The sequence below is a fragment of the Leptonychotes weddellii genome, chromosome 2, assembly GCF_054177405.1.
Source record: "Leptonychotes weddellii isolate Sample4059 chromosome 2, ASM5417740v2, whole genome shotgun sequence".
NCBI classification, from domain to species: domain Eukaryota; kingdom Metazoa; phylum Chordata; class Mammalia; order Carnivora; family Phocidae; genus Leptonychotes; species Leptonychotes weddellii.
In genome coordinates, this window is record NC_138370.1 from 125,564,712 (window position 1) to 125,577,964 (window position 13,253).

Genomic DNA, 13,253 nt, shown 5'->3' on the forward strand with positions numbered 1-13,253 from the left:
CGAATGTGGCAAGAGTAAGTGTGAGAATAGTAGGGGATGAAATCAGAGAGGTAAAAATTAGGACTGTGGGTCCACCACTGGAAAGATCTCATAAGTACTTTGGCTTTTAGTGTGAGTGAGATTAGAGGCCAAATGGAAGATTCTGGGCAGAGGAGTGACATGATCTGCTTTCCTTTAAATAAGATCTCTCTGGCTGCCTTGTTGAAAAGAGTCTGAAGGAAAACAAAGGTAACAGCAGGAAGACTGTTCAGGAGACTTTGCCATAATCTGGGCTAAACATGATGTTCTTGAATCTGGGTGGTAGGAATAATAGAGGTATAGAAAAGAGGTTACCAGGGCGCCTGGGTGGCTCAGTCGTTAAGCATCCCAGGGTCCTGGGATCAAGCCCGCATCAGGCTCCCTGCTCCGCGGGAAACCTGCCTCTCCCTCTCCCACTCCCCCTGCTTGTGTTCCGCTCTCACTCTCTCTTTCTCTCTGTCAAGTAAATAAATAAAATCTTAAAAAAAAAAAAGAGAAGAGGTTACCCATGGATGCCTTTAGTATCAGAAGTGACGGGACCTTCAAGAGGATGATACAAGAATTGACTTATATTTGAAATGAAGAGAGTATTAATAGCACTGGATTTAGTGTTTTTCTTAGGATGGATTTTATCCAAGAGCAGAGAGAAGACATTTAGAAATGTCCATAGTTGGAATTATTTGGGGATGTTTATAGGGCAAACACTTTACTCTCAGTCTAATTTCTGTTGCTTCACTTTCTCCACCTTCCTTTTGCTTGAATTTAACCTTTGCCTTGCCTGGATATTTTTCAGACTTCACCAAAATATGATGCACAAGTAAATACTTGAAAAAAAAAAATCTCCTTATCAGTTATTCATATTTTAGTCAAAATTACATGCTCACAACTTTCCTGTCTGATTTCCCTTTAGTTGATTGAAGGACTCAGGTAGACCTTTATAATTAGTACAAGTTTTACCCATTTTATTAAATACATTTTTAATTAACTTTTATATAAATTTTCTCACGACTGAACAAAGGGAAGTAAAATTATTACCTATATTGTGTTCATGTGATTTTCCATAAATTTTATGTTTTAGAATTTTGGTTTTTTTCCCCAGGGATAGTAAACTGGACTTTATCCTTCTGTTGCATAGCTGTAATCATCTTATAATGTTGATAATTCTCATTCAGTGACTTTTATATATAGATTTTAAAATGAATTCAATTCAAGAACTGAATCATTTTCAGTTTTCTTTTTGTTATGGATCATATTGAAATAATCATTCTTGTTTAGCACTACTGTTCAGAATTACCTCAAAAGCCAGTACACTGTGTAATTTTTCATATTTTTATATCCTGATATTAAAATGTTCTTCCCCAATAGCCGCAGTTTGGCAGAAGCCTGTTCAGAAGGAGATGTAAATGCTGTGCGAAAGTTACTCATTGAAGGGCGAAGTGTAAATGAGCACACTGAGGAAGGGGAGAGCCTCCTTTGTTTAGCTTGTTCTGCTGGATACTATGAGCTTGCACAGGTTTGTATTATAAAAATAATCACATGGGTTGTTTTTGTTTTTGTTTCTTAATCTGGCCTACTTATTAGGGAAATAATAAAACTCAACCGTTAGGCTCATTTCAACACATAGTTTTGTTAGATACACTTTGTGGTTGTTGGCTCTTTTACTTTAAATGACTAGGTAGGTGTTAACGTAAATATGTTCCACATGTTTTGATGAATATATCATTTTCTAATACCATTTAAACTTTTTCTTTCATAAGGTTTTGTTGGCAATGCATGCAAATGTGGAAGATAGGGGAATCAAAGGTGACATCACACCTTTAATGGCTGCTGCTAATGGAGGACATGTCAAAATTGTGAAGTTGCTGCTAGCTCATAAAGCCGACGTCAATGCACAGTCTTCAACAGGTTATTCTTTTTCAGTTTTGCTAAATATGAACACCCTTTGCTAGTAATTATTTCACATGAAAATCATCACTAGTAAAGCTCTTGCAGTTCTCTAATTATACAGTGCTACATGTTTATATAAGGCTATGCATTAGGTTTAAAGTAAAGAATATATTTTGAATAAAATTTTTCTTCTTTGGTGTATGAGGACGATTACTTGGCCTTTTAAAGTTCTTTTAGATTAAATTAAATACTGGCCCAGTTAGAAGGACTACATTCTTGGAAATGGGCTACAGTTCTCCAACCCAGATTTCCTGTGTCTCAGGGCAGAAGGGAAGGGAAGATAGGGAGAACAAGAAGGCTGTGGAACAAAAGGCAGGTCTGTCATTGTCTACTGATACTAAATTGTGGCCTACAGAAAAAGAAGGTATTATGAAAACATTGTGTCCCACAAGGGGCATGACTTTAGTTTAAACTTTTATTTTTTTTCAAGCTTGGCATAGATGGATTTATATGAAAATTGTAAAATTATATGAAAATATATTTTGTGTATCTTCATTTAAGATTTTTAAATTTGTTAAGTATTTTACTTATTTTTAAGGATTTTATTTATTTGAGAGAGAGAGAAGGAGCAGGGGAAGGGGCAGAGGGAAAAGCAAACTCCCCGCTGAGCAGGGCCCAATGTGGGGCTGGATCCTGGGACTCCCCAGGATCACAACCTGAGCTGAAGGCAGACGCTTAACCAACTGAGCCACCCAGATGCCCCAAATTTGTTAAATATTTTAAATAATTTTTAGGATCTTACAGGTTCTGGTTTGAAGGGGTTTTAGAAACCCTTATTTTACCCAGAATGTTAACATTTTTTTCCTTGTAACGTGGGAGATTTTTATCATCAAGAAAGAATGTTTTTGAAATACTTTAGCTTTGATCAGTTAGCTGGTGATCACAGTGAAAACAATATGTATGATTAGTGAAAACAAATATGTATGATTAAAGGGACAGTATGAGATGTCGCTACATATGATGAATAATTACAATCACAAATCTTGTGAAACTTTAAAGTTAGAATGAATATAACTTTTTTCTCATATGAAGAGTTGAAGTTTTAGAATTGCTCAGTTCTTTTTTAACTCTACAGTCATGGCAAGCGTATCTATTTTCCACATGTATTTGACCCTGATACTAAATGGAGAGAACTGGGAGTTGATTTCAGTAAGATAAAAGGCAATGGGAAAGGAATTATATATATTATCTAAATTTATTAAGATTATAGTCTCCCCGTCTGCCTTCGGCTCAGGTCATGATCCCACCATCCTGGGATCAAGAGTCCCGCATTGCATTGGGCTCCTTGGGCTCCCTGTTCAGTGGGGAGCCTGCTTCTCCCTCTCCCTCTTCCTCTGCCTGCCACTCCCCCTGCTTGTGCTCTCTCTTTCTCTCTGACAGATAAATAAAATCTTAAAAAAAATTATAGTCTCCCATTTCAGTTTTCTTCTTGATGCTAAATGAGGCTCTTTTTATTTTGGTATTTTATGTTAATATCTTTTTGTTTTTCCTTGAATGGGAAGAAATCAGAGAGGGAGACAAACTGTGAGAGACTCTGGACTCCAGGAGCCAAACTGAGGGTTACAGAAGGGAGAGCGGGTGGGGGAATGGGTTAACCAGGTGATGGGTATTAAGAAGGGCACATGTGGTAACGAGCACTGGGTGTTAATACACAACTTATGAATTGTTGAACACTACATCAAAAGCTAATGATGTACTATATGCTGGCTAATTGAACATGGTAATAAAAAAATAAATATCTTTTTGTTTTTCTTTATTAAAATAGGCAATACAGCACTTACATATGCTTGTGCTGGAGGCTATGTAGATGTTGTAAAGGTGCTCTTGGAATCCGGTGCTAGTATTGAGGACCATAATGAAAATGGTCATACTCCTCTTATGGAAGCTGGAAGTGCTGGACATGTGGAAGTAGCCAGATTGCTGCTAGAAAATGGGGCTGGCATTAATACGCATTCCAATGAATTTAAAGAGAGTGCCCTTACATTAGCTTGTTACAAAGGTACGGTATAAAACATTTTTTTGAAACAGAGTTTTTAAACACGTGATATGACTATTACTTAATATAATATAGTTTTTAAATTAAAAAATAAATTAAGAGGTGGTAATAGAATATAGTATGTATTTAACTTAAAGAAATGTGTTTAAAGTGTTTCAGAATTTAATATGTAAACTTTTAAAATATAGACTTAATATTATAAATATATTGTCAATGAAAAATGACTGTTAAATGATTCAGTTGTTTTATCAGAAACGGTTAATTTTAATTATGCACTGTACTTTTTCATGGTTTTTGTGTCAGAATATTTTGCGTGGTTCTCACAAAAGAATCCTGTTGACTCCAGAAGTATTCAGCCTGTAAGTTTAAAAGTAAATACAATAAAAGTAGCTAGGATGATCTATTAATAAGAAGGTGCTTAAGCTATTTCATGTGACACTAAGAAGGAGAAAAATTGAGATGAGGAGATTTGAGAAATGAAAAGTGGTGTGAGGGGAGTTTGAATTCTAAAGAACAATGTTAGAGTATCATCAACACAGTTAATAAAGTTAGAAGGAAGAGCTGGTTGAAATTGAGAAAAACACCTACCTATACATACGTAACTGTACAAAAGGGGTATATGATATTTTAAATGATGTCAATCAACCTGAAAATACTGGTAATCCTGAAAAATGCCGTCCTTTGAGAGGGCAAGACAATTGTCTTAGTCTTCAGCTAGTTAATGCTCTAGATTCTAGATTCTAAAAAGATAGCCAAAGAGCCACATACTTCTCAGACTACCTTTTTGACAGGTAAATGGCTATAAACCAAGGAACTTTTTTAAAAGGCAAATTTTATGTCTGCATAGCCATTCAGTTCAGTGTTTCATACCATCTGCAGCTGTGTCATGTTTGTATCATAAAATAAGTGATAAATTCTTGAGGCATCAAGAAAAAACTCTTATAAGACAAGATACAAAATTTAAGGGGGCACTCACTCTCAATGGCTGAATTACTTCCCCCACCAAGCTTGTGAGGGAATACCTTCTTAAATTATATACCTAAGGCTTTGATTGCCACACCCTAGTTGTGGCCCTAGTGTTGTTTTGTTTTATTCTATTTCAGAGTGACCAAACTTGTGTGAGGTCCCCTGGAATAATTTCCTTTAAAAACATGGTTAAAATACATAAATGACTAAAATTTAAGTTAAATGTGAAAATATGCTCTATCTAAAGTGCTTTCGCTTGTCTGGTGTTAACAGAGTCTCAGATTAAGGAAGGTTAGGAAACACAGCTGAGGTCCCTTACTTCCCCAGTACTGTTTGGTAATTAGCAGAGGCTTATCTTCATCGGGAGGAGAGGAATTAAAGCCTTGGGACAGCCTTTCCAGGGCAGGCTGATTGATTGGGTGGCTCTCTCCCCTTTTCACAAATACTTTTGAACCTGGAACTGGCTGTATTTTACTACTGGGTCCCAGCTGGCCAGAAGAGCTTTGAGATGGGGCTACATATAACTACTCTTCCCTCTCTCCTTTGCTTGTAGCCCCACCCTGCTTTCCAAGGGGCGTCTGAGGTTGGGGCTTGCAGGCTTTAATTAGAAGCTGGATATAGAACTGAGCTGGTGGAGAACATCTCTACTACTTACAAGGATCCATGGACCCTCTCCCTTTCCTCTATTTCGGGTGAGGTCTTCTAGGACATAGATTGACAAGGAGGAGATGGGGAAGGGCTAGAACTCAGGCTGAGACTGTACGTTGATGTGGATCTTTGGGAAGGGAAAAGGACTGAGAGGAAAGGGAGGTAGGTAGTTAGCAAAAACAAGATACAGCAGATGTTACAGTTACTTACTGAAGTTAGTTTTAGTTGTTTATGATTTTACCGTCCAATCCTTCCCCTTAGTCCTAATTGAGAATTGATTGCAACTCCTTCCTAATAAAGTTGGAAAAAAATTAGTCATTTTTCTACTGTTTCTTGCATAGTGTCTGAAATCCTTTTTAAAAAATACCTTGTCTTTTTAACTACTCATAAGGTGTCTTTATTTGAACTGAAGCATATGGTTTATTTGAAACTACATAAATATAAATATGAGTGTGTGTATATATGTATGTGTATATGTGTTTATATCTAAATAGGTGAATAAGTATAAACTAAATGATGTGGTTTCAAAAAAAAAATATATATATGCAGTTCCCAACTTATAAACAGATGTTCTTAAAAAGTTTATGAGTTAGTATGGTGATTAACATAACAATAAAAAATTTTAAAAAAATGTTTGAGTTAGTAATTGAAACTTAAAACACATTTCCTCCTAGAAATAACTTCAATTATTATTATCCCAGGCTACTAATTCACGGAAGCTAATCTGTTCTGTAGCATAAATAAATATAGCATGCCCTGGCTCTTAAAAGGTTGTAGAGGGGATATTCTGGGTTTTGGATTTTAATAGCATCTTTGCTTACCTGCAGCAAGGATTGTAGTATTGGCAACAGAGTGTAAGGAGTAGAACAAGTATCACGTGTATAATTTATGTGTGACAGTTGAGGGTGGCTTGCAGCTGACTTTAGTATTATGCTTATAAATTTATTACTCTAAGTTAAATATAAATTTTCAAAGTATTATAAATTTTTCTTATATTTTTTAGAATAATAAAATATTTTAAAGTAATCTTGCACATTTTTGGTTTAGGACACCTAGAGATGGTGCGATTTCTTTTGGAAGCAGGCGCAGATCAAGAGCATAAAACGGATGAAATGCACACTGCTCTCATGGAGGCTTGCATGGTAAGACTGGTGAAATACATACATGAAATATATCTATATATAATTCGTAGAGACAGTGTTATTGTATGATGAGCACCTTTTCCTTGAGTTCAAAGATTTGTTCATCATAGATTTATTGTAGAGCAGAACCTCAGCTGTCTGAATTTGTCAATAGCGTTCAGAGCCAGTTGGGCAACGTTAACTTCTTTCTATTAAAGGTGCTTTCTGGAGCTTTACAGCACTACTTTTATTTTCTTAGTCTCATATAACTATGCTGGTATTACACAGTTGGCACAAAAAGCAACTATTTAAAAAATTGATCAAGGATATTAAGAAGAATATAGTCCACAAAGTATGCACATAATACTCAGCACAGTACATTCATCAAACCGATAATTTAAATTTGAATGAAAAATGAAAATTTTGAAATTAGAGTGTTATTTGTGTAACATAATTCCCCCCTCTGTGTATGGTCTTTTCTGAGCCCTTAATTCCTTTTTTAAGAACTTTCTTTTTAGGGTTTGTACTTAGGAACAGGTAATAATAGTACTCTTAAACTTTTGTATCTTAGTCTCTGATTTGTGGCACAGAAATGGATGAGAATAATATTATAGGCTGATTCATGAGAAAAACATGCCAAAGATAGAAAAAGGCCCCACATGAATTTAAGTTTCGTATCTCAATGAAAGGATGTTAAATTTTAATTACTAATTTTTAAAAATATCAGATAGTTAATTAAGACTTGAATTATCTTTGTTTTCTTTATTGCCATGCCAGTGTTTGCTTTAATAAATTATCCTTTGAAGAAACATGAGTTTTCTTTGAAGGTCTTAAGTTCTTATCTGTTAAAATTAGGGTAATATCCTTCTCTTAGGTTGTTGTGATCATTAAATAATATAATGTATTTAAAACACATCAATAATATCTCCATGGTAAGGAACTTAAAACATCCTTGTGACCCCCACTAGAGAACTATGTAGATTAAGAAATCAAGATGGAGCATTCTGTAGACCTAATCTGCATGTACTGGAAGTGTTATAAGTAGAGGTAAGATATTGGTAGTGGCCAGACATTTCAAAGCTTGCTAAGGGATTGGGATTTTAAGCTGGACTTTAAAGGAAATGTAGGAGTTAACGATGGAGGAGAAAATTTGGAGCCAAAGGAACACAAAGTAACCATTGTAATGGGGTATTAAAGTTGTGCAATATGGCAAGTACAGAGCTAAAAATGGGTGTGACATATTCAAAAGAAGATGAAATGTCTGTGAGGTAATATTTAGAAGGAAAAATTACATCAAAGGCAAAAAAGAAAAGAGAGCCTTGGAGTTGCCTATAGTTAGGAAAGCTGTGGGAAAGGGAGCCCAACAAAGGAGACAGAAGATAGTAAGAGAGATTCCTTTCTTCCAATTTTCACTGGCATTTGAATGTTGAATAACAAAAGGAAGGACCATGTACAAATTGTGTTCCCTTTCCCCTAACACATCATCCACATTCTCCAGAAAGTATTGCATTTTTCTTTTTCTACCTAATAAAAAGTTTGCTTCTCCTTAAGGTTTCTACAAAAATCCTACTTTCCCTTTCTAATCTTTATACATGTAGCATTTAAGTATATACCATGCAGGCTGTCGTTTCATAGTAGTCTTTTGTTGCATGTACTTAATGTCTTTTTTTCCCCAAAGGTTAATAAGCCTTTTGATTGAAGGAAGGTATTATTTTTCTATAAGTTTCATAGCCTCGATCGCTGTTTCATGGTCTATGCCACAGAAATATAGAGGGTCTTACTTAATACTTGCTTTCTCAACTGTTAAATGTAGATTAATTCTTATTTGAATGGAGATCAGTAAACCTTCACTGTATAGTAATTGAGAAGTGTTCATATTTTTAATGATTTTTTTAATGGTGCTGATTTAATTTTTTTAATTGCATTGTAATTAGGATGGCCATGTTGAAGTAGCTAGGTTACTTCTTGACAGTGGTGCCCAAGTGAATATGCCTGCTGATTCATTTGAGTCACCATTGACTTTGGCTGCGTGTGGTGGGCATGTGGAACTTGCGGCTTTACTCATTGAAAGAGGAGCTAGCCTGGAAGAGGTCAATGATGAAGGTTATACACCACTGATGGAAGCAGCTCGTGAAGGACATGAAGAAATGGTGGCGTTACTTCTAGGCCAAGGTAACCATACCAGCGAAAACACTAAAGCACAAATATTTAAAATGTAAGATTACAGTATTATAAAACTGGGTTTCTGTGTTTCATCTTTCTAGTAGATTTGTAACGAGATGTTGTCACAAAAATGAATGAGAAAGTATTTGCTTTGAAAATAGCTCCAAACTGTGCTAAACAAAACCAAATAGACTTCTTTAATATAGAGCTTTCAGGCATCATGTGCTTTGTGAGTAAAAACAGAACTGGGGATGAGGTAGGGTTGTAGATTATGTAGGGGTATAAGGGGTACATTTCTTAAAGTAATATATTGAGAGAATTGCTCTTGGGGCTGAACACCTATTAATAAATACTTAATATATCTAGTGTTTCATGAAACACACTGTGGGGAATCCTACCATAAGGACTAACTTGATGAGAATGCAAGAATGCACTTATTTCTTGCTCTCAAGGAGTCAGCACATAGCGGACTTTATGTTTGGGAAAAGTGACACAGTTATTTTACATTATTAAGATACCTTTAGTTTAGAAGTAATCTCCTATCTCTCTATATATTTGTAGCCAAGTTTTATATCTCTTTTAATAGTAAAGTTTTTGTTTGGACAAATTTAAGAGGAGTGGCACATTTTTAAAAAACCATATTGGCTAGAACTTTAAAAGCAGAGGTGTAGCACACTTCTTACATTTGAATCACAGCTCCAGTGCTTGCCAATTTTGTAACTTCAGGCAAGTTTCTAACCTTCTGTGCCTTAATTTTGTCATCTGTAGGGTTGTTGTGACGTTTATATATATTATATATAAGGCTTTTTGAACGTTGTTTGTCTATAGTGCCTATTAAGTGTTAGCTCTGGTGATGGTGGTAGTAGTGATAATAATGTGGCCTTGGGCAAGTTAATGAACTTCAATTTCCTTAGCTGTAAAATGGAGCTAATATAGAACATGTAAAATGCTTTCAGATATTACCTGGCAAATAGTAATAGTGTATTAAATGTTAGCTGTCATCATCATCATCATTAATTTTGAATCTTTATAAAAAGGGAATGTAGTTTACTTTTCTAAGTCCTTTTATCACCTGGTTTGTACCTTCTGGCTGAATAAATCTTACTGCAGCTGTGTGCATCAAATATGGACTCAGGATGTATTTTTAATTTTTTTTTTTAAGATTTTATTTATTTATTTGACAGAGATAGCGAGAGCAGGAACACAAGCAAGGGGGAGTGGGAGAGGGAGAAGCAGGCTTCCTGCTGAGCAGGGAGCCCGATGCGGGGTTCGATCCCAGGACCCTAAGCCGAAGGCAGAGGCTTAACGACTGAGCCACCCAGGCGCCCCAATAATTTTCTTTATTTGTAATCGCCTCCCAGAGTAGGGAAGAAGTACTTTATTATTTAGTAAAATAATACATTCATTTTTGAAGTATAGTTATTAGGAAACAACATGTTTTGCTTATCTCTGGAATAAGTTAATGACTTTCTTAAAATAATTAGAATTTTTATTCTAGGAGCAAATATCAATGCACAGACAGAAGAAACTCAAGAAACTGCCTTGACTCTGGCTTGCTGTGGAGGCTTTCTGGAAGTGGCAGACTTTCTAATAAAGGCGGGAGCTGATATTGAACTAGGGTGTTCTACCCCTTTAATGGAAGCTGCTCAAGAAGGTCATTTGGAGTTAGTTAAATACTTATTAGCTGCAGGTAGGCATTTTTGCATTTGGGAGGAGTTTTTACATGATTTGTTCAAGTAAAAATGTTACAATGCAAATAATTTTTTTCTTACACATTGAATGTGTATTTAAAAATGTGGTAAAAATGTGGTGAACTATTGTGTGTATTCTGCATAAATAATTTACCTTATTACGTTTGAAGTATCTGTAGCTTTAATTTCAAGCAGTAATCTATTTCTGTTTTTTTCTCTTGCTTTTAAAGATGCAGGTAATATTCTCTATTTCTAGAAATGGATAGGGCTATTTTTTCTAATTTGAGAAGATAGGGCTTATGTAGAAGAAATTTCTATGTCCATCATTTATGTCTTACGATTCTTTTAAGTCTCTATTGTTTAATACTACCACAGGAGCTAATGTTCATGCAACAACAGCAACAGGGGATACAGCACTAACATACGCCTGTGAAAATGGTCATACTGATGTAGCAGATGTCCTACTTCAGGCAGGAGCAGATCTGGTAAGCTTTGTCACTTTTTAAATCCTAATACTTAAAGCCAAGGCAAGAAATTAATTTAAAGTTCTATGGAGATTACAGACAAAAAGTATTTCTTCTAATTTTGTGTTGGGCTTTTTGCCATTTTTTCTCTCATTTGATCATATTTTCTTTCCACATTGTTTGGTGTCTGTTATTATTCTTCTTGTTAACAGGGTTATCCAATCTATTACCCCTTGTTGTCCATAATAAAGGGGAAATTTTATATTAATATTATAGTACAAATTAATTTTTTTTAGGTACTTAGCTATTTTTGGAAGATAAGTATTTAATAAGTAGTCTTTTCCCTCAAATAACTTATAATTTAGTAAAAAGGATGAAATACTGAAGTCATTGTATGGTAGATTATAAAGAGATGTCATAGGGAAAGTACAGACAGTAAAGAAGCTCAGGGGAGGTCAAGAGGTCACCTGAGATATTATATTTTGGGTTGGGTAAGGTTTAAAAAGGTAGATAGGGCAATGTTAGGACAAAAGAGATATTCCAGTTGGAAGAAATAGTGTGAGTACAGCCTGAGAGGTAGGGAAGCAAAAGCAAATGTGTGGGGAAAATACTCTTCCAGTTTAGCATATGAGAGAGTAGAAGTGAGACATGAGAAGGTAGTTAAAATTTAAGTAACCATATGTTCATGGGGCTGAGATTAACAAGCAAATGTGTATTCCTGTAGAAGTTCATAGTTTATGACAAAAATTCACACATGCGAGCAGAAACAGACTCCTCCATTGACTAGTTTTGTAAACTTTGTTTCATTTCTCTTTCCTCATTTATGGAAGGAAAGGGTGAAATTGGAAATTGGATTACTATTGTGGTGTCTATCAGTTCTGTGTGTGTTAGTAGCTTTTGAAGTGGTTATGACACATGTTATACTCTTGGTAGTTGTGAGCGTATTTCTTCCATATTAGATTTTGAACTTTCAGCTTAAATACTGTATTTCCAGTGTTTACCACAGTAGCTGTGAAACATATAGCAATGTAACTTTGCTTAGTTCATTGCAATTTGAACAACTTAGTGTGTGGCTTAAGAGAAAAATCAAAAGTTATTCATCAGATGTGAATGTTTATGTATATAATGCTTTATAAACTATATTTTTTCCCTCAACCTCAAACCTTATATTCTAAGATCTGAAAATTTCTCCAATAGTGTTCTCAATTACTCAGCAATCACAAGAATGCAATAGATTCTCCATCCTTTTGAGACCCAGAAATCTCTAGTAATACCTTATAATTGGTAGTTTTCCAGGTATTAGATCATTAACTTTGATGTTTTCATATAAAGTAACATGGAGTTAATGGGAATTTGTAAAGAAAGGGAATGATGTACTGCAGAAATTCATATAGGTAGGATACAAACTAACAAAAGGAAAATCACTTGGAGTGGATAAGGATAATGCTGATAATGCTGATTGGAGAGGGCTGTGCTGGAGTGCCATTCACTGTTCAAGTTACACAGTCCTTTTGGTACAGAGAGAAGGAAAAATGACCCAGGTGGATTTAGATGAGGGCGTCACAATCACATGAATATAACTTCAGTTCTTAAATTTTACCTGTAGAGCATGTTTCTAATTTGAGATTTTTAAAATTTAAAGATGTATTCCTTAATTTGTTTCAAAGCATGATATTTAATATATTTAGATTCAGAAATTAGTCCAATTCTTTTCCTTTTGATTTTCATGAAAAAGAGCACTTGTTCGCTAGCAATTAAATATCTGTGTTTTTTTTAATAGGAACATGAATCTGAAGGTGGAAGGACTCCTTTAATGAAAGCTGCAAGAGCTGGTCATGTTTGTACTGTTCAGTTCTTAATTAGTAAAGGTAGGTTTGTGTAAAACAGTAGTTTTTTCCCCAAAGATGTCTATTCCCTGCCCTGGGGTATTTATTTATTTATTTATTTATTTATTTATTTATTTATTTTAAGATTTTATTTTTTTGATAGAGAGAGACACAGCGAGAGAGGGAACACAAGTAGGGGGAGTGGGAGAGGGAGAAGCAGGCTTCCCGCCAAGCAGGGAGCCTGATGCGGGGCTCGATCCCAGGACCCCAGGATCATGACCTGAGCCGAAGGCAGACGCTTAATGGCTGAGCCACCCAGGCGCCCCGTTGCCCTGGGGTATTTAGAGATTGAGAGGTAAAGGACGTTTTGGGGGTTATCACTGGTGGAGGGATGCTACTGAGATTTTGTGAGT

At 35.4% G+C, this 13,253-nt stretch overlaps 1 protein-coding gene across 5 annotated transcripts in view; it reads left to right on the forward strand.

The window, feature by feature from the left end:
* Nucleotides 1–13,253, forward strand: part of ANKRD17 (ankyrin repeat domain 17) — a 161,506-nt gene that overhangs the window by 86,517 nt on the left and 61,736 nt on the right. For all 5 annotated transcript variants that reach the window (XM_081812293.1, XM_081812294.1, XM_081812295.1 and 2 more), the window contains exons 4-11: nt 1,384–1,531; nt 1,776–1,923; nt 3,731–3,964; nt 6,623–6,717; nt 8,631–8,868; nt 10,358–10,549; nt 10,926–11,035; nt 12,795–12,882. In XM_081812293.1, the coding sequence (XP_081668419.1) occupies nt 1,384–1,531; nt 1,776–1,923; nt 3,731–3,964; nt 6,623–6,717; nt 8,631–8,868; nt 10,358–10,549; nt 10,926–11,035; nt 12,795–12,882 (1,253 nt within the window). The remainder of the gene's footprint in view (nt 1–1,383; nt 1,532–1,775; nt 1,924–3,730; nt 3,965–6,622; nt 6,718–8,630; nt 8,869–10,357; nt 10,550–10,925; nt 11,036–12,794; nt 12,883–13,253) is intronic.